Source organism: Candoia aspera, chromosome 4 (assembly GCF_035149785.1).
Source record: "Candoia aspera isolate rCanAsp1 chromosome 4, rCanAsp1.hap2, whole genome shotgun sequence".
NCBI lineage: Eukaryota > Metazoa > Chordata > Lepidosauria > Squamata > Boidae > Candoia > Candoia aspera.
The window spans coordinates 80,845,891-80,868,136 of NC_086156.1; the positions used below are offsets into that span (position 1 = coordinate 80,845,891).

Sequence of the window (22,246 nt, forward strand, 5' to 3'; positions counted from 1 at the left end):
CAAAACAAAACAGGAAATGAATTTAACAGGGGGAACTAACATACATAATAACAAACCAACATGATGCAACCTGGGAAGAGACACCCCAACATATCCCAGAACCCGGGGAAAAAGCCAGGTTTTCAAGGCTCCTTTAAAGGATTGTAGGATTGCAGTTCTTAAGTCCAAAGATTGCTGTTCCACAGGGTAGGCACCGCAACAGAGAAGGCATGCTTTGCTTCCTGAATCCCTTCAGATGGCATTGTTTAATGGATGGGACTCAAAGCATGCCTACTCTGTTGGATCTGATAGGATAATGGACAGAAATGATGGGAGAGAGGCAGTCCCTCATTTAACTAGGCTCTATACTGTGAAGGGCTTTGTAAGTGATAACCAGCACCTTGAATTGCACCTGGAAGCTCACGCAGCAGGGGAGTTACACAGGCATGCAGAAGTGTGCCCATAACTGCTTGTACCACTGCATTCCGGATCAGCTGCAGCTTCTGAGTGTCTTCAAGGATAGCCTCATGTACAGAGCATTGCAATAGTCCACATACGACATGACTAAGATATGAATGACCACAACAAGAGACTCTCAGCCCAGGAAAGAGCAAAATTTGCACACCAGATGAATCTATGCAAAGGCCTTCCTGGCCACAGTTGCTACCTGCTATTTAAGCAGGATGTGTGAGTTAAGAAGGAACCCCCAACTGCACACCAGTTCTTTTAGGGGAAGTGCAACCCTATTCAGAACTAAAAATGGAAAATCTCTGACACTGAAAGACCTATGAACCGATAACCATTTAGTCTTGTCACAGTTGAGCTAAAGCCTGTTCCTCCCCATCCAACAGTCTCCAGGCATTGGGACAAGACCTTACAGTATCACTTGGTCAATCAGGGGTCAGGATATACACATATATACCCTGTGTCAACAGTTGACTTCAACTAACAGCCTCATATAGATGTTAAACAGGAGGAATAAGAGCACTGAGCCTTTAGGCACCCCACAAACCAGAAGCTTCAGGTTCGACCTTTCTCCCCATCAACACCAACTGGAACCAGCCACAGAGAAAGGAGGAGAACCACTGCAACACAGTGCCTCCCAAGCACCATAGTCAGCCCAGAAGAATACCATGATCAATGATATTGAAAGCTGCTAAGAGATCAAGAGAACCAAGACAGTTGTACCACCTCCATCCTGGTTCTGCCAGAGGTCATCAACAAGTGTGAGCAATGATGCTTCTGCACTATGTCCCAGCCTGAAACCTGAATAAAACAGGTGCAGATAATCTGCTTCTTCCCAGGTTCTCTGAAGCTTCATCCTGACCCACTTCTCAACAGCCTTCCCCAAAAAGGGAAGGTTGGAGACTAGGCAAAAATTGTCCAGCATCATTGTGCCCAGCAATGGCTTCTTGGGGAGGGGCACACCACTGCCTCCTTCAAGGCAGGAGGAACCACCCCCTCACTTAAGGATGAATTCACTACCATGTACTGTAGATTTGACCACATGTCATCTCCTGGGAGACTTTAACCAACCAGAAGGGACATGGATCTAATAAATGGGTGGCCAGGTTAATAGTCCCAAGGATCCTGTCTACTTTCTCAGGAGTCACAGGATCAAACAAAACTGTGCCTCAGTCAACTCAACCAGACCTGTCTTGGGGGTATTTTGGCCTTACTGGAAAAGCTTTGTATAGAAATAGAGAGAAATAGGAACTATTGCAAAAACAAGCAAAATAAATCCCCAAAATTGAAATAATGCATCTTCTTTCAGAATTGTATTTAATATACTTGTGCATTTCTTTGTTTAAAAAAACCCAGAGTTTAAACTATCAACACAATATATGTTCACTTTCATTTTAGATGTTAACTACATTTATATATTGCCCAATGGCCAGGGTTCTCATCCCAAAAACAAAGACAAAACCAAAACACAACAGCAGCAACAAAAACACAATGCAAAAATAAAGTAAAACATAATGAAACAAAAAGTAAACAAAAATCCAAAATTACGCCAGTTTTTTAAAAATAAGGGACTGAAAAAGAATGCTTTTTCATCTGGTGGCAAAGCACACTGTGTCAGGACCCAAATGTGGGGGTCTTACACTTTGTCTGCCATTACTAAAATAACCTTGTCTGCTTCACTACACTTGAAGAGGACACCAAGCAAGGATCTCTGAAGGCAATTTTAAAAATAACTCATCTGCATAATTACTGATACATAGGATCAGACTCCTCTTAGCTGTCCTCTAGATCCAAACCCTCCTTGCTCCTTACGTGCTGTATGAGGGTCTCCACAATTTTATAGCGATCAGGCATATGTGTCACCATGTCAGTCATGTTATCCTCCGATGTTCGAACAAGAGTGGGACCGAATACCAAGGCAAGATTCCGTGGCTCCATCTGCAATACAATCCATTGCACTTTTGTTTTTATAAGTTGAACAGTGGCCAGCAAGGCTGGAGTGAATTTATACACCTTATCTAAGCATCTATGGCAGATTAGCTTCTCTGCTTTGGGTCCTAAGAAAGCCCTATGAAAATATTAATTTTCTTCATGCACCTCATCCACAGAGAATTGCTTCAAGCATGGCAGGGAGCCTACCTGGCAGTTTTAAACTCAGGAAGGCCAAGTTTCTGAATTCTAAGTTCAACATCCCTTCCTGCATTGAACAAGCAGAGCAAGGTTCTTGTTGCAGGAAGGGATGTTGCAATTAGCACATGCATTTCCACCTCCTCCTATCACGTGGGGGTATTAGAAAGTCTGTTATTTATACAGCCCTTTCACTACAGATATCTCTTTGTAGAGTTCTGTAAGGAAAGGAAGCAGATTGGAAGTTTAGAAATTAAATTGTGTTTTATAGAGGGACAGAATCATTCAAGAAACCAATTCTACAACATTGTATGGGAGTTCATTGAAGTATAACAGCAAAGATTTTGTTTAGACCCATGACATCGAGATTCAAAAAGGAAGAGTTCTAAGAAATAATTGTTTTAAATTATATATGGGATTCATTTATTGGCCAAAGTTACATGCTAAATCATTGATGTCGAGATGTTTAAAAGCGTCTTTGGAATTATATTATTCTGGAGGCTAACTGAATTATGATAGCAATCAAGGAAGGAAGGAAGGAAGGAAGGAAGGAAGGAAGGAAGGAAGGAAGGAAGGAAGGAAGGAAGGAAGGAAGGAAGGAAGGAAGGAAGGAAGGAAGGAAGGAAGGAAGGAAGGAAGGAAGGACAAAACTCTTCATTCTTGCCTACTGAAGCAAAAACCTTTCTGTGTTAAATTGTTGGGAGAAGGTTCCCATCCACTGTAATGGCTATTCAAGAGATGATCCTTGACATTCCATTTTGGAAAGCTCATAATGTACAAGAACTAGCAGAGAAGGAAAGACAGTGTTGGTTCTTACTCATCTCCTTCACTGAATAGTTGTGCTCCCCTGATGGGGGAGAGGGGGAAATTTGTTTCTCCCTGATGTAATTTACTGGGATTTTTTTTTTCTGATGGCCCTTTGGACATGGAAGGACATGATTACATTTTTTAAAATAAGATAGAGTAAGTGAATTCAAACAAGTTATATTTGCACCAGGCAGGTACGATGTCACAGTGCTATTACAAAGCAAGAGGTCTCTTTGCTTTTCCCAACCACAAATCCCATAGCCTTCCTTTCTTCTGGGAATATGTTGCAGGAGTACTGGATATAGAATTAGCACAGCTTTCTTCACTGGTGAGCTCCAGATATGTTGGCTGCTATGCCTATCATCCCCAGTCATTATGGCTTTGATGGCTGGGAATCCTGAGAGCTTTAGTCTAACACACTGGGAGAGAACCAGGTTGGTGAAGGGTGTATTGAAAGATAAAGCTGATGAGTTCCCAGGTAAAATCTTAGTGATATTTGAAGAGCTGCATTCCAGTCAAACTCAACATTCCACTTCCTAGATCATGTACTCTCTTAACGCTCCTTTCCATGAAGAAGTTGAATGTTCATATTGTACACATGTCACTTGGTGGGGAAAGGAAGGCAGGTATAATGAGCAAACATTACCTTATTCTTCTCAGAATGATCTGCAATTGTCTTGAGGTGTTCCACCAGAAACTTGAGGGTCTCATAATAATGGCTTGGCAAATCACGGATCTGAGTCAGAGATGGAAGAAATACCAAAAAAAAAAAAAGTCAGAAGAAACAGAAAGCAGAGAGAGATTCCTGGTTATTATTAATAAATGCTTCTTTGTATAAAGATTCCAAAACTTTTTTGGAATTTAATTTCCTGGGCTTTCACTGCTCGCTCAGTCCAGATTGCTGTATACCAAAAAAACAACACACAACAGTCCGGAGTATTGATTTGTATGCCTGCTTTCATGAATGCTGCAGGGTTCTCTTCCAATTTCTCCTTCTGTATTTTAGTTTTTGTAAGATTATTCCATAAATTTGCTTTTTAAATAATTGACACATAAACTGTTCCACAAAAGTAGTGGTATTATAGGAATATGTCAGCTCTAGAGTTCCAGTATTCTTCCACACTCTATGTTTACTCTCACAAGAACTTTTAAAGCATGCCAATAATACTTATCTTCATGTGCCTTTCACTATAAGGTTGGGAAACCTTTCCTAAGGGTTACATGTTATCCGTTCTTTAGGAAAAATAAGTTTTTCTTGCCTTTTCTTGCCCACTATTTCTTGCATTAATATGGTGTGACATTCCCATCCCAGGCTTGTTTTAAATTAGTTACCAATATGGTTTTCAAACTGAATGAAGAATGCTTCATGTTCTCAAGTTCTTAAGAGAATAAAGTACAGAGTTTCCCAAAGACAGGAAAAGGAACTGCCAGGCCAGCAGCAACGGCACAGTGAGGATATGGGGACAAAGGGGAAAAGAGGAGAGGAGGGAGGGGGGATCGTGCCCGCTACTGCCGCACACAATATGAGAACCAGGTTATAGATCTGCAACAAGGGAGCATGTTATAAGCCCACAATGCCCTCTGCTACAGGATACTGATTTGTATGTTGACCTGTCTTTTCTCTCTAGGAGGTTCAAGGTTAAGTATCTTACACAAAACAACACAACTGAATGATCTGGGTCGTTCTCTACAGTGCCTTCCTTAGGGTTGCACAGTGTAAGGCAACATCAGGATTCAGAGCAAGTCTTCCATGGTCTAGTTGTGTCCAATGAAGCTGATGCATTGTCAGCCAGAAGTTGCGCTCGCTGTCCACATATATTAAGCTCAATATAATCTTCAGTGGCTCAAAAAGAGTCCAAATAGGAGTCTATCTCTGGCCAGCTAGAGGTGCCAGAGACTGAATCTTCGGCATAAAAGTGTTGCTTTTCATCATGAAGACTGCTTCTTGTTGGAGTGCAGAAAGCAGACAGGATAGGCTCAATCGTCCTAGCCAGTCTCATCTGGATACTCCCCAACCCCAACAAAGAAACAAGTGTTCTGTCACTGAGCTGCAGCCTTCCCATCCAAAGCAGAGATGAGAGGTGCACCTTTCCCCATATATTTTACCACAGAAAAAGCAAGCAGGGACTTCCAGGGGCATACCAGTTTGCGTAAGGTCTTCATTCTTTCGCTAGCATCTTCAATCCGGTTGGCTTCAATAAAGTCATTGTATTTATCTTTAAAAGGAAAAACAGTGACATTTGTGATTTGTGGTACCTTCTTAGAACAAAAAACTGAGTTGTACAGGAAGATTGAGAATGAGATTGAAAATATGTCTTGAAAGATAATGCATTTCTACAATCTAATTTCAGCCTTGGGACTGGAAGCTAAGGTATTTCTAAGGTATCTAGAGCTGCTAAGGTATACTTAATTCCTGTGTTAGATTTAAGTTGTGAGAAGAACTAGGAAAACACTTGTCTGTAAATCTGGGGGATACAACATTCACTCTTATCATTGCCGTTAACAACTACAGCACCGTTTAGGAAAAAAATAAGCAAATTTCTGAAGATATGACTTGAAATCCTTTCCAAAAGGAAAATGGGATAAAGAGATAAATTTGGGGTATCTTGCCAAATCTTCTGTTAGCTGTGAGTGATGGGACCTGTGTAATTTGACACATCTGAAAGGAAAAGCTATCTTGAAGTAACTGCTTTTTAGTTATTTAGAAATGTAAAGCATGAGGCACTACCTGACCTCCCAAGGTTTTGGGTGCCTGTGAAAAAATTGTATTAGCTGAATTCCTTTATATTAAATGTAGTTTTTGTTCTTGCCACACCCTATTCTCTTCCATGACTGCATCCAGTAATGGAGTATACTCTCCCAGTACACCTTCAAAGGCCTCATGCTATTCTCAGCCTAAAAAAACATGGTGCACCCTGTTTTAAAACCTGCAGTCAGCCATTTGAATTCATCCCTGACCCGATGCAAATAGGAAGCCAGTGAAACGAACACGTGCTGCCCTGTGAGCAGCGGACTAAAGTCTAACCCGTTTTTACCAACTGAAGCATCTAGATGGTGTTCAGTTGAACAAAAGGAACATGCAGCTCCTTTTCTTAACAAAAACTCATCTAGAGGTTGCAGTGAGTAGATTTGAAAAGGTCAGAGAATGCAGACGATTCTTTTGAGACATGGAGTCAGGAGATGAACTGGGAATATTTCAGCATTATTGGGTTTGGGGAAAGATAAGGGAGGGTCTAAACTTCAGTCAACTGCAGGAATTTGAAGATAGTTGAAGGCAATCCTAGCAGCCTTCCTGAGAACTTTGCAACTTGCCTGGCTAAAAGATTTGAGTTCTTCCCTCCTGAAATTAAACTTGCTTTTTTCATTCTTTGCTAAACCCAGGGCAGCTTGGGGATCTTTTATTTGGAAATTCTTTACTCCCTGTGAAAGAAAACAGAATTTTTCTACTTTTTTGCAGGCAGCAAAAGAATTACATAAAGAATTCCAGGAGAGGGGAAGAAATCACCTCCCTTCTTGATGTCTTGTCAGTCTATTTTTTTGATTAACCCCCCACTGTGCCACATCCACTTGAGACATTCTTTTCTGCCCTCCATCTTCTTCTGAAATAATCAGGTGATGAGACAGTCATCACCTGAGCACACAACCTGCAATATCACCATGTTGTGGCCACAGTTGCAGCATGCAGCTGTGAGAAATGAAAGACAATAGCAAGCCACCGGAGAGGTAAGGAGTTTTCCCCATTTCCCACAACCCACATTCCAATTGGAACTCAGGTCCTGAATCAATTTCTTTTCTATCTTTTCTAAAAATGGAAGTGAAGCTGAACCCTGAGTGATTTTGTAAGACTAGTCTCTACACTTCTTAGACAAATGTAATCTACCAGCTGTTGGCTTGGGCAAGAGAGAAACCATGCTCCTAAACCAATTTAATCAACCAGAAATTGGGCTGCTCTAGAAACCAAAGGTTAATATTTCCCATCTGAATTTCTGGGGAAAATCATGTTGCTACAGTATGTTTACTGATAAAACAGCCAAGGAATAGCAAACCACTATTACTCACCATCAGTAAACAGTGGCTCTGGGAGCTTCCGGAAGAAGGATTTCAAGAGGCTGCAAATGACATTCAAGTCTTGCCATCTCTGGAGGTGGAGAATGGAGAGAGTATGTGCCTTTACTATTATGTTTCTCTGATACTTATTTCAATTTTGATTTTCATTTAATGTTACATAGAACATTTTGTATTTCTGAAACACCGTAAGCCATACTGAGATCAAATAATTTTTAAGAAACTGCACTGTTGATTTCTCCAAGATTTTTAAAGAAGGCAAGTGACCAAGGCCACAGCAACCAACATTCTCCACTGGCTTCATCTACTCATTTCTAATCAGATTGGCAAATTATGACAGGAAGCTGCATTTATGCATCTGCAACTGCAAGTACATTGGTGATCTTCTACTAGAAGAGACCTCTATCCTACTTTCTCCTGGGTCTGCACACAAGAGATCTTCTTCTCTAATAGAAGGAATAATGATATTTACTTATATTTATAAGGCCTTTAGATCAGGCTTCCCTAACCTTGTGTCATCCAGATGTGTTAGACTGAAAACTTCCATTGTTCACAGCAAGAACTCCAGTTGCCCAGCTGTCTGGGGAGATGATAGTTGCAGTCCAGCACATCCAGAGGGCACACTGTTAGGCAACGCTGTTTTAAAGTGCTCAAAATAACATACTCGCTTTTTATAATCCTTGCAAGAACTCTTAACATTAAGAAAGTAAGATTTTCTTCACACTATCAATAATGAGGTTAAGATTGACAGGAAGGATAGCTTGCCCAAGACAAGATAATAAATATTATTCATATTCATATTAATTCAATTTTAAGGCCACCCACTCATCCTGTGGGTGTTGGTGGCTTAAACGGGCTAAAAACATCAAAATACAAGTAACATAGCAATAAATACACCATGCTGTGGACAAGTAACTCACATAGCTGGTGAGTTCAACTCACACAACAATCTGCCTAAGAGAATGGCTAAAGCTCAAATTAGAATCAGGATATCATATAAGATATCTTAAAATTATTAACCATTAGAAAACTGTTTCTTGTGTCTTCTGATAGAAAGGCCAAACTTAAACCTGTGGACTGGCATTGGATCTGCTCTGCAACTAACCCAATACTGTCCATACACATGCCTGCATATACGGTACAAAGGTATGTTCTACAACAAATGACAGCTAGGTGTCAGTACTACCTAATAGGTTTGGGGTACTTTTCAACTGAAGTGAAGAGAGCAGGCTGTGAGTCATGCAGCCCTATTCTCACCTCATCTTGCAAGTTGATTTCTGCAGCCCCTTTGTTTAGTTGTTCTTGTAGACTGGATACCACAGCATTGTTTCCTGGGACCCGATAGATGCCCATGTATTCCAAACCTTTGTCTTCCACTACCTTACAGCAGGCTTCCACAATCAGGGGGACTTTCTGTGGAAGACAAGATGATGGAGATACTGGCAACTGGGTTGGATGCCTTAAAAATGTGACGTCCATTTCTGTGGGGCAGGAGCAATTTGAAGCCTAAACCAACTGACTAGCCCAAAGGTATAACATATATATTATCTTTTGACTTTCAGGCACACTCCTTTCACCAGAACTCAAATCCACATACTCTGGAGCTCCTTCCAGATCTGACCACTGAAGAAATCTCCATGTTCAAAGTTTGGATACTTGTCTTTTAAGTGGGAATGAGATTCAGGAATGAGTTTCACATTTCCAAAAAACACAGACAATATTGTGCTTCAATCAGACCTCAAGCCATGTTAATCTTGCGGACACTGTGTTTTAGGAACGTGTTATGCGGATATATGACCCAGTCCTCAAGAAGTAACACAAACTGAGCAATCCAGTTCTTCTCATTAGGTCAAAACTCAGTTTCCTTTACTGCCCTTCCCCATTTCCAAACGCAACATATACCTCTTTCTCTGCAGACACTTGCTTACAGATGTTTACTAACCCAAGAAAACATGCTATGCTGTAATTAGGTTCTAAGCAGAAGGTGCACAGAATAGATCATGTGGCAGATGACTGGACATGTTGAAGTGATAACAGTTTTTCCTTTAAAAAGTTCCCAAGACACTGTCTTTTTTCTTATGCAGGAAAAGTGATCCAGAAAAGGGACTACCTTGTTGTCAGGAGCTGGCTGGCAGTCTTCTAGCCTTATACCAAAAGCTCTTGGAGCAGGCTTCTTGCTCTTCTTCATTAGGTTGATGCCCCAAGGGGCCTTCTGAGGAACAATGTCATCTGGACAGAGGGGGGCAGAAGAGAAAAAGAGAAGTTCATTGACTGAGAAGTGGAAATGGTAGAGAAAAATAAAAACAGCGGATTGTATCCAATGTAAACAGGCCAGCCAAAGATGTATCTAAGGTCAGGTTTATATAAATGTATTCAACAAGAAAAAGAAACTTGGTGATAAGCTTTCTTTATCATGTTCCTATAATGTGAGCATGTTAAGGATGAACATTTTGGTTTGGGGTAGAGAATCCAACAGGGCAGAAGACATCAAAATAGGAAAGGGGAAACTATAGCAGAAGGATTGATAGCAGAAGAAATTATGCAGTTCAGAGATTATGAGGAGGAATAATGGGAGATGATAAATTTTACTTTATAGAATTCATAACCTGCTACTCAGAGGATACTGAATTCCAGAATTACAACAAATGAAAAAAAATCAATATATCAAAATATACTCAAATCAGATATTAAAATGAAAACAATTTTATAACCAAATTAAAAAGTATAAGTATTTGTAAAAAGTACAAGTAAAAGTAGTTGTAAAAAGTGGAGAACAAAAATCCTTTTAAAGTAATTCCATGTTTGAAAAACACCTTGAAAAAGGCTTTATCCCTTGGTCTCTGGCAACCTTATCTCGGTTGATGTCAGATTCTAATGTGCATGCAGGCACCTCCATCAAATCAGCCGAATCCACTGCGTCTTGCTTGGCCTCCAATGGTTGCTACAGGTCATCATATGAATATGCATGTATTTGAACCCATCTTTATGAAACGGATTCAGATGAGAAGAAGTGTGTGTAGTAACAAGGTGCTTCTTGGAACATTATTAATTAAAGCTATCATTAGGAATCTCTGCTATGCATTCTTTTTTTTATGTCACTCATAAGAAAACTGTTAAAAAAATAAATTCACAAAAAATGCAGATAAGAAATTGCATCTGATCCCCTGAGGTCATCAAGTGAGTCCCTGGCTGAATAGGACTTGAATCCAAGTCTCCAACAGAGTCCATTATGATAGCACTCTGGCTTTGGATCAACGCTCATAGTTGTTTCTTGTTTCATAAACAAAATTTGGTAGCTACTTTAGGAACAAAGGTGGGGCACATAGTAATAGATTAATTAAAGTAAGTGGTTATATAACAAGATTAGGAAGATTAGGAAATTAGGAAGCAGGATCAGAATACAAAATGTCAGAAATGGGTGTTGGCTGGAGATAATGGGAGCTGTAGTTTAGCACATTTAGATGGTGTCATGAGAGAAAGTGGGTCTATATAGTAGCTTGCAAGGTAGACAATTTCTTACAGCCCACACACACCTCCTCCTGTAGCAATTGCACAAGCCTTCCATACCTTTTACTGTTACTGCATCCTGCCGTGGGGAACAGAGTGGAGCTACTCCTGTTTGCTTCAGTCCTTCTGACTTCATCCCTGATACTCGAAGACCTTTGGGGGAAGAGTCTGGTTTGGTCCCAGAGGAGCTGAAAGGAAAAAAGACCATGCAAGAAATTACTTCAAGGCTCAGGAGTAGCCCACGATACACTTCTGCACACACAAACACAGAGAGGGCTTTGGTTTCCAAGACTCTCTTTGATTTGATGGCAAAACCTGAAGAAGTGAAGTGCATTCTGGGAGTACCAATGCAGAAATCAGAGTTACTGTCATGAGTACTGATGGCAAGCAGGAGTGGGCCCCTATCCAGGGGGGAAAACGCATGCGTAGTACTGAGGAGTTAAGCAGCCATTCAAAGAGACACAGATCAGACCTGCCTTGACTTTTGGGGTTTATCTGTCTGGGTTTTCCCACACTTCTTCAGTTTGTTAGGATTGATGTCCTAACAGTCAGGAATCACGCTGAGACAAGGAGTAGGTCTCTAGTGTTTATTACTGCTACATAAGACAGAATCCTAACAAACTGAAGAAGCGTGGGAAAACCCAGTGTCCTGACTCCCAGGAAACACTCTGAGACAGGGAACTGTTCTCTAATGTTTTATTGCTAATACATAACAGTAATCCTAACAAACTGAACAAGCGTGGGAAAAACCCAGCCATAGAAACCCCGCAGGTTAAGGCGGTCCCAATCTGTGCCTCTTGGAATGGCTCACCAATTCCTCAGTGCTACGCATGCGCTTAACAGTCTGGAAAGGAGCCCCCTGCTCGCCATCCTTACTCATGACACCCAGACAGATAAACCCCAAGAGTTAAGGCAGGTCTGATCTGTGTCTCTTTGAATGGCTGCTTAATTCCTCAGTACTACGCATGCATTTTCCACCCTGGATAGGGGCCCCCTCCTACTCGCCATCAGTACTCATGACAGTTACCCTGTCAAGACTGGGAGCAGAGATTACAGAAGTGGCTTCGGTTTTTTATCTTTATAGATGCAGTGTTATTCCGTGTGTGTTTTTTAATTTGTCCCTGACCGCTATTCACACATGAAGTTCAAACCAAAAATAAAAGGGAAAACAAAAAGGAAGCAAATAGAAGCCTGGATGCTATAGGATGAGACATCACTCCCCAAATGCTGTCTATTTGCAAAAAAGAATCCCACCCCACCATTTGAAAAATCATATGCATCATGCTTGTACATACTAAGGTGCTTAGATCATTGTATCCAGAGTCCCTTCACAAACTGACCCTCATTGACTAGGTTATAAACTAATAATTTGAAAATGGTAATATATAAGATGTCCTAAACCCATATTTTAAATAATTAAAGGTGGCATACATAGCATTCTCTTCTCTAATTTTTCAGTTTCCTGAAATAAATTCCCAAAGAGAGACTGTGTCCTAAAGTGGTAAGGTGTAAGTTGTTTGTCAACTTCAGTTTACAAACAGGGATTAATTTAATCAATAAAATGTTCCATTTTTAGAAAACAAATCCCTGAATCTTAAAAATATCTATAGATCAGGTTGAGAAGGGCTCCAGCTTCACTCTAACAAAAGTTTGTTTTCTATGCAATATTTTTTTACTGGAGGAGTATTCAGCACCCTGAACTCCCCAAATGGAATAGACAAGATTCAGATTTATCAACTCAGAAATATGAAACTCAGTTTTTGGTAGAAAGAGAGGCAAATCTGAAAGATAGTAAGATGGTAAGTAACTTACCTCACTTTTCGGTAATCATTTAGTTTCTTATTGATCAGTGCTTGGCTTGCAAACCCAGGGTCCTGGTGATAAGAAAAGGAATACAGAAGGGAAGGGAGAAAAACAGACAAGGGATATGAGAATCCAGGTAACTCCCATCTCAAAGACCAACAAGTTCAATTAATTTTTATGTACTTGACTGAAACAGTCACTTTTTGCCAACTCTCTTGGATAAAGTTAAAATACAATCAAAAGACTTTTTAGAATTACTGATGAAAAACTCCTGACAGTTCCAATAGTCATTCTGTTCTTTATGTAGTAAATTAGGCTAGAATCCATGTTCCTACATACAGGGAGGAAACTATTTAGTATTGTAGGAGAGGAGATGCCTGCACATTCTGCCCTGAAGTCTAAGGACTGCCTGGAAAAAAAACATCGATTCTGCTCACTGTATGAACAGCTGAAAACAGCACCTTAATTTGATCAGATGACCAGCAGAGGTCACCATAATAAACCAGCTGGAGCTTCCACCAGAAATTCTACAGTAGAATAGAACTCAGGAACTGGGATTGGAACTTGTGAAATAGACAATATTCATTCCCAAGCTTTACAATCCAAAGAAGCCACATGCACACAAACCACGACCCTCCAAAGGTGGCTTTTAGGATATGTTCCAGCAGCCACTGGCTATTCTGTTTGGAGCTTTGGGGAGTGTAGTCCAGCAGCCTCTGCAGGCTTCATGTGCACAGTCCCTGCATATTTCCATTCAGCTGTTGCAATGCTGGAAAGTATCCAGAGATCCTGATATATTAAAGGAGAGCCTTGGCTGTCCTTAGCTATACAAACTATTAGTAACTAGTAACTACATGAGGCATTTGCAGTTGGAGTCTTCCCAAGGGTAGAAGATAAACTAAGAGAAAGCAAGGATGGGACTACTAACGGAGGGGCATTCATAGAGCCAGTGGCGGAAGAGCCAGCCACCAGGAGTACCACTTCTCACCTCGCCCTCGGCTTTGCTACTCTCCCTGATGGCTTTAATCCAGGCCAGCATGTCATCCCGGTCCTCGGCCTGAAAGAGACATTCACAGAAGTCAGCGGTCGTCAGCCGGAAGACGTGCTTCCTCTTGGTGTCACTGTAGGAGATGTCTACCAGGCACGCTCGGATGCTGATTGGTGGCTGCTCCTCCTCACCTGGGGGCGGGGCAATGGCCACAGCCTCCCGCCGGTCCTTGCATAGGTAGAGTGAGTGCGCACGCAGAACAGCAAAGGCCCGCTTCCACTGCCGGATGCCTCCGCCAACTTTCTGCAGAGGGGAGAGGAAAGGAGAAATGAGGCATGAGAGGAGTGGGGAAGAGAGAAAGATGCATGGGAGAGGTATAGAAAAAACAGAATGAGAGAATGATGCAAATTCTGTCAACATGTCAGCTCAGGGGATGGATGCATTCCAGTGTTTCCCAACCTGGGCAGACGTGTGGACCTCAATTTCCAGAACCCCCCAGTCTGCAATTCCACAGAGGATGCCCACATTAAGGAAGACTGTAACAAGCTTGACTCAGATACACTTGACTCAAAACCAGATGCCATGTTGGGTTAATTTCATTAACTTTCATTTCTTACCCACAACCTTCCATCTGTTGAGCATGAAAAGCTTGACTTACATCAAACAACTAGTAGCATCTTTCCTGCAGCTCTCCAAAATTTCAGACTGGAGTCTTTTCCAAGCCCTACCTAGAAATGTGCTGAATCAAACCTAGTGCCTTTTGCATGCAAAGTTTGTACTCCACCATTGTGCTGAAATTAAACTTGTCTTCTGCAAATACAGGAATGCAATATAAACTGAGTAAGAGTTTTCAAGAGCTAAATCCCTGTTGTAGTATTGAACAGATTTCTCTTATGGAGTTAAACTTCTAAACACATAATTCTGAAATTCAAACCAAGCACACTGGAATGTGTCTGCTTCTTTGTAAAACTGTCTTATTAATCTATTTCCATATTAAAATATTTCAGCAAAGATTTATTTCCAAGAATTGGCATGGAACACATATCAATACATAGCTATCATTCCCTACTAGAAGGGAAACCTGTTCTAAAATATAGACCTTTACAGTATTATTTTTAGAGCAAGTGGACCCTGTGACAATAATGTTGCATCAGATCAGAAATTTCACATATTATATGGACAAGGAAGGGCTCTTACTGCTATTTTATCAATTGTAGTTTCACCCTCCTCTTCCTTGTTAAAATTCCAATGTTATTGGTTATATTCCTTGTGGATTGACAGAACCCCTCTTCCTTGGCAATTCTGAGATATATTTCAGGCTTCTTGTGATCAAGCAAGTGTACTGTGCATGCTTCTTTATCATTCTTGCTTAAATCGTACTACCAGTGAAGAGGCTAAACTTGGAAGTCCAGAATTAGGTTCTTTGTCTGGTTCCGACATTATAAGCCAGAATTTGAAGCCCAGACAAGTCAGGGATTTCTGTTCGCATATAATACGAAACAAAACCCTGTTGGAATGCCCAGCTTGATTTACCTCCGCCTGTTAGCAGCAGCCCCAAAATAGAAACAATCATTGATGCCACTTGCCCATAATTTCATACTGAAAGACTGAAAGATGGCCAAACCAAAGGAACAGCACTAGGTCCGTACATCTGTTTATTAATAAACAATAAGAACATACAATGATTTTTTTCTGAATCGTATATAGAAGATCCACCTACCCCAGCATACTCTTTCCCACAGAAAAATCCATTAGTGTCACAGTAGGAGGTCAATGGCTGCTACTCACTACCCACTTCAATTTCAAATGATAGGGTCACACCTTGAAGCAGCTAATTCCTAATGATAATTGCACTTCCTTATTGCCAATCAATTTCATTGGTTTATTCCCAGTTCCAATATTATGGGAAGAAAAATATATCTGCATATTCTTATTTTCTTCCACCAGGAGTAATTTTGTAATTCTCTATTAAGTCTCCTTTCAGCCATCTTTTCTTTAGATGAAGGGGAGGAACATATGTGCACCTACAGATGTTAATGAACTCCAGCTCCCATTAACCCCAGTCATCATAGTCAATGGTCACAGATAACAGAAGCTGCAATCTAACAGCATTTCAAGACCAAAACAACCCACTATGGATCAAAAGCCAGATTTAAGATCCTTTAACCTCTGGTTTAAAATCCTTAATCTCAACCAAGAGGGGTAGTGCTCCAATCCCTTTTAGTTGTACACCAGTAATGATTATCCCTTTATACTATATGCCATTACTGCACATAATATTCTCAAAATGGTTAGATTACAAATTTATATAAAAGATAATATTGTTTAAATTCAGTTTTTCATGCAGTTTGCCTTTTCTACCAATACTTAATTCTCACTGAAATCAACAATTGCCACAAATTTATTTCAACTAACTTAATTTGTTCCAACCCATGCACTGGGTATTTTTACTGAATTGTAATCTCTGCTACGACCCAAATATTTCATTCTTGATTAGTTATTACAAGTTCAGATTTTATGGGTTTGTGAAATTAAAATTCTTCCCGCCTCACACCCTACCATGCACATGAACACAGATACCCCGTACCACCAAAACCCCACATTATTCCTTTCTCTTAAGGTCAGCATTACAGAACATTTCAGGCATACTTTGCCTTTCTTGGTGAGGATCTGTTTATAGTGGAGCCAGCCCTCTTTCCTCACATCACTGAAAGTGACATCCGAAAGATCAGAGGTTGAATGCCGCTTTGAACGTGTGTCTTCAGAGGTACCCAAGCTATCCAAAGACTGTCAGAAGAGAGGAAAACATAGTTCAATGAATATCATGAGTGGATGAAAAGAACATTGCTCTTTAACTGTAGAAGAAAGAGAAAAGAGCTGACTGAATATAGAGAAGAAAGTTGCTGTGATTAAATAGAAGAATGGGACCACTGCCTAGCCAAACAGAATGTTGCCTGAATAGACAAAATGAGAATATGCTTATTTTGGGGAAGGGGGAAAGGAAGAAAGATACATTCATTGATTGATTGTAATTCTGAGTTGAAAGATAGTGACTAGATCAAAGTCACACAGTTAGATACACACAGTAACTGAAACTGAGCTTCCCTGACATACTGTACTTCAATAGGCTTACTACCACATGACACGGGCTTTTGTACCAAGTATGGATGGAAAGGAAGAAGGAATGTATGTCTGGGAACAGGACTCATGAACTGTTCTGGCAATTGTCAACTGGCCACTGATTCAAATCTAAACCAACCCAACATGCTGCCATCTTCCTAAAGCTAATTCAGTCTCATACAATTGTTCCCCAAAAACAAGACCACATGCAATAAACCCCAATCCCATCTCATAATTAATTGACACCTCTTCAGTGGTGGATCCACATATCTTCCAACATGCAACATGTCAGTGTGGAAAAGTAATCAGCTCGACAGCTACAGGATGAACTTCATTTAGCTGCAATCAAACATTTCCTATAATTGGTGATCAGTCTCTCATATTTCTGTAAAGGAATTTTGGCCCATTCCTCCATGGTGAAGGTTTTCTGGAATAAACTGCTTGTTTCAGGTCCAGCCACAATATTTTGATGAGTTTTACATCTGGACTTTGACTTGATCATTCTAAAACAGTGAATTTTTCTTCACCCATTTTCTTATAGACTTCCTTTTATGCTGGGATTGTCTTGTTACATGAGCCACTTGCACATCAGTTTCAGCTGACAAATAGGCTAACATTCTCCTGCAGATTTTTCTGACGTGCAGCAGAACTCATGCTTCTTTCACTGATGGCAAATCATCCACCCTGGGAGAGGTAAGCACCCCCAGACATAACACTTCAGCTCCATACTTGACCACTGGTATGTGACTCTTATTGTGGAATACAGTGTTCGGTTTCTCTCAGATATAACAATACCCATATATCCTGAAAAGTTATACTTTTGACTCATCGGTCCATAGAGTATTCACCAAGATGTCTGGAGGGTCATCCAGGTGCTCTTTGGCGAACTTGGGAACAAATATCAATGTTCTTCTTAATAAACCATGGCTTCCATATTGCTACCTTTTCATGAATCCCATTTTTGTCCATGTTACATTCATGATTCACACATACCTATGCTTTCCTGATGGTGGTATTATGAACACTGACTTCATCAAAGGTGAGAAATCTTGCAGATCCCTGGATCTTATTCTGGGGTTCTTTATGATTTCATGAATCATATTATGCTGCACTAAAGTAATTTTTATACGAAAACCATTCTTAGGAAAAGCCACTACTGTCCCAAATCTTCTGCATTTCAAGTCTATGTGTCTAATTGTGGATTGCTGAAGACCCCAAACCTTAGAAATGATTTTGTGAACTTTTCCTGATGCTTAGACATTGACTTTTTTTTATGGAGGTCTTCAGTAATTTATTTTGAATAGGACATGATATGCCTCTAGAATCTGTAGGGCATGAAATTCACTTTGATGATGGGAGCCAAAGCCTGGGATTTAGATAAAGCAGGGCTGGCCCAGATCAGCCCTGACGGTTTAATACAGTACTCACTCAGTGGGCACTAGTTTTCCACTTAATTGCATTGACTGAACAAAAGGGTTGATTATTTTTTCATACTGGGACATTTTCTGTTGTATAACATTATTTATAAAATAAATGAAATCAACACCAAACTTTGATGGTATTTGTTCACTCAGACTCCCTTAAAATATCGGTAGGACCCATAGAGCTCCTTTGCTATTCAGTGGTAAAAATATGAAAAAAATTATGAAGATCTAAAAGGTGACAATTAATTTTTCAGAAAAATATTAATAGGTAATCTCCCCATCACAAAAAATGGGCCAAAAAATCCAACCCCTGCAATCAACCAATCTTTAATACAGTCACAGACCAGAATTACTCCAACCCCTGCACCTTCCAGTGACAGCATCTGCAGCCCATGGAGGTCCCAGGAATGTGTCCCTTAGCGGGGGGGGGGGGCGAGGGGGTTACCTGCCATCTTTCTAATCCATATACGAGGAACTAGAAAGACTGCTTTTGAGTATGGTGTTGGCAAATTTCTAAATCTTTATTTAGATTTTCCCGAATTACAAGGAAAGAAATTTGTTTAATAAATAAATACAGGGAAAGAAGGAAACAAAATCTACCTATTCACATTTTTATTTAAAGAGAGGATCACAAATACTCACCCCATCAGTAAAGAAGCTTCTTAACATACGCAGGCTTGGCACACGACTTGGCAACCTCCTGCAGACACAGTGTGTGCATGGTTAGCAGAAACAATACAAAGTAAAAAAGCGAACTAGCTAGCTGTGTCCACTGAATAGGACCCTTTCACTGAGCATCCTTCATTTCTTAGAATATGAAGTTTTAGTAAATTTAGCCAGATGCACCTAATAAAACAGGCACTGGCTTATGAGAACTAATGCTGCAAGATTTATGGGATCAGTCAATTCCAAATCTGCATGTAAAAAACCACACACAAAAACATGTCTTAGAGAAAGGGTTCAGCACTAACAACTCCCCAGACCGTATACACATAATTTCATGTGTGAGGAGGACTACTTAACTGGCATTTCTGGTTAAATAACTCAGGGGGCAGTTTTTTAAAAAGTGCTATTTACTGAACCCAAATATCTAACTCTATCTTCACATTTTCAAAGATTCACATAGACATTCACTTTTCTTTAGGGTGCCACACAAGTCTTGGATTTATTTTTGCTATAGAAACCAAAGGCTGAAAGCAGACAATAGCTGTCTCAGATAGTTTGAGATGTCTAACAGAGAAACCACTGTTTCCTCCCCCCCCCACTCTTCAATTTCTATATCAATAATTTGGTGAACTGCTTAAATAAGCCAGAATTTAATCCCCCCAATTTAGAAGATTGAAGAATTGCTACGCTACTCTACACAGATGATGCTGTAGTTCTATCCAGAACCCCCATAGGACTTAAAAGAGCTCTGAAATCCTTGATACACTATTGTGACAGCAAGAAGCTGGAAATAAACTATCAAAAAACCAAAATAATGGCTCTCACAAAAAAACCGAAACATATTTCATGGACTATTTGTGAACACAAAATAGAGCAAGTGACCAGCTTTAAGTACCTAGGTGTAGTCATTCATACTACAGGTTCAAGGAAGGCTCACTGCGAGTACGCTGCAGCCATTGGACAACAATCAGCCAATGTCATCTTAATTTTTTTTTCGATGTCAGGGGGGATCTTATGTCCCAGCAGCACTTAAACTCTTTCGGGCCAAGTTATTAGCCCAACTCCTATATGGGACTTTATTAGGCCCCTCCCCCTCATGTTTCACACCACAGGAAAAAGTACAAGCCAAATTTATTAGAGCGCTACTCCAGATGCCTAGATGCGTGTCAAACGCATACTTACGACTTGAAACTGGCATGGTTAGGGTTGAGTCTAGAGTGCGCCTAGCCTCTCTTATCCTCTGGCTAAAGTTTAAACTATATCCCAAAGGCCTTGTACCTCTTATTTTTCAAGATAATTTCCAATCTTCATGGATCAAGGCCATTAATGCAAATCTATTAAAGCTAGGATCTACAGCTACTCTCTTCGAGATGGACTTCAATCGAGCAAAGCTAGCGTTAAAACAAAGGGTAAAGGACACAGAGAGGCAAGAAGACATATGGAAGGTCCCTCTGTTCTTGTCTCCTGAGCATAAAAAATACACTGCTTCTGCTGCCAGCTATCTCGATCAACTCAAAACTCCCACCCACCGGAGAGCCTTTTCCTTAGCTTGCTGCCACGCCCTCCCCTCTGCAGTATTGGAGGGCAAATATAAAAAAAGCCCATTGCCCACAAGACTTTGTCCATGTGACTCAGGGGAGGTCGAAACTATAGACCACGTTCTTTTGCACTGTGCCTTTTACAAAGACATTCGTACTAAATTTATTACACCGCTGATTATTAAACATCCTGGACATACAGATCCTGAGTACACGCAATTGCTGCTTATAGATGAAAATTCTGCAGTTACGGCGCAGGTAGCTACGTTCTGCGCCACAGCAATGAAGATTTGACACACCAAGAGGGGCCAACCTTTGTAATGTCTTGCATACATTTGTAAATTTTATATAATCTTATCAATATTTATAACACAGTCGCTATGTAGTTTTCATGTTTTATACTTTATATCTAATATATTCTTAAAATTTTATACACTTAAATAGATAAAATAGATCACTCATTCGATTTTACATTAGATTTTACATATAGAGTTAGAGAGATAATTATTTTACCTGAATTTAATATATATCTTTTATTATATGTTTTTAATACTTTAAGCATGACTATGTTTATCTTACGGAATAATACCATTATTGTATTGGTCTATGACCGTAATAAAGCATGAACTGAACTATATACAACTTCAGCTCTGCTAAACAGGCTTTGCAAGTTTTTAAAAAGTGCTCTAAAAACCTGTTTGCCAAGAGACAAAACATACGTAAGCTTCAAGGGAAGCAAAACTGTTCTAAGTCCTTCTGCAAAATTAGCCTGCCTTCCACTTTACATAACTGCTCTTCACCAATGCTGGATAGAATGTAGAAGGTACTAGACCCACCTTAAAAGTTTCCCGTCATCCCGAAATGTGTTCAGACCATCGTCACATGACTTGGAGCGTTCTGTGGTTATGGCTAAGAGGTAGGAAGACCGACGGCTGGCTTTGATATTGCCTGTGACAGGTACAACAGACAAATGTTGGCAAGAAAAAGCAAAGACAAACAGCATAGAAGGACCAAAAAGGTCCATCTCATTCAAGCACCTGGATCCACAGAGATTGGTCTGCACCAGGTTGGCTTGCACAGCTGTGTGGAGATGGGAAAATGTATTAGAGTGGATGGGAACATTGTCCAGAGGGGGCAATCACTTTCTGAATCCAAATATAGCCACCTCAGATAATTTTGACCATGAGGAAAACAATGAGTTCCATCTCTAAGACCTTCCGTATCCTATCTCTGTCAATATCCCATGTCTAGGAAAATGTGAAGAAAATATTCCCCTGAGCTTCTACAAGCCAATCCACAGGCAACAGAATAAATTACATTGGTCTAAAGCAAGTTTTCAGTCAAAAACACAACTGTGCCATTTGGCTGTGTATATACTGTTATTACAAGAAGGGGTAACCATGAAAAAATTACTCATAAATATTACCCTGTAAAAACTGAGGCTCATCCTAACCCACTTGGAGGTAAATAAGAGAAGCATATTTTAAAGCACCAAGCAGTAATTAGAACCTCAAGGGAAATGCCTATCATTTTTTTGGCAAGTGCGAAGAACTTGCTCTAAAGCAGCGTTATCCCCAATTTTAGTGCTTTGATGTTCCCGTAAGCAATCATGCTTAGGGGAGAAGCTGTAGGTGTGTCCTTACAGACAACATGAAGGTCAGGGGGCTGGAATCTGAAACTAGGCTGACCACAAATTACTGTAATAAATAAATACATGACCAAATAAATCACCTGTGGGCTCTATCTATCAAAGATGT

General features: G+C 40.2%; 1 protein-coding gene across 1 annotated transcript in view; it reads right to left on the bottom strand.

The window, feature by feature from the left end:
- ARHGAP23 (Rho GTPase activating protein 23) overlaps positions 1–22,246 on the bottom strand; it is a 169,787-nt gene that overhangs the window by 15,054 nt on the left and 132,487 nt on the right. Inside the window, exons 9-20 of the mRNA XM_063300754.1 lie at positions 21,326–21,437; positions 18,928–18,985; positions 16,391–16,528; positions 13,742–14,044; positions 12,763–12,824; positions 11,011–11,138; positions 9,554–9,672; positions 8,701–8,856; positions 7,438–7,516; positions 5,521–5,594; positions 4,025–4,114; positions 2,257–2,382 (exon numbers count right to left, since the gene is read on the bottom strand). Of these exons, the coding sequence (XP_063156824.1) occupies positions 2,257–2,382; positions 4,025–4,114; positions 5,521–5,594; positions 7,438–7,516; positions 8,701–8,856; positions 9,554–9,672; positions 11,011–11,138; positions 12,763–12,824; positions 13,742–14,044; positions 16,391–16,528; positions 18,928–18,985; positions 21,326–21,437 (1,445 nt within the window). The remainder of the gene's footprint in view (positions 1–2,256; positions 2,383–4,024; positions 4,115–5,520; positions 5,595–7,437; positions 7,517–8,700; positions 8,857–9,553; positions 9,673–11,010; positions 11,139–12,762; positions 12,825–13,741; positions 14,045–16,390; positions 16,529–18,927; positions 18,986–21,325; positions 21,438–22,246) is intronic.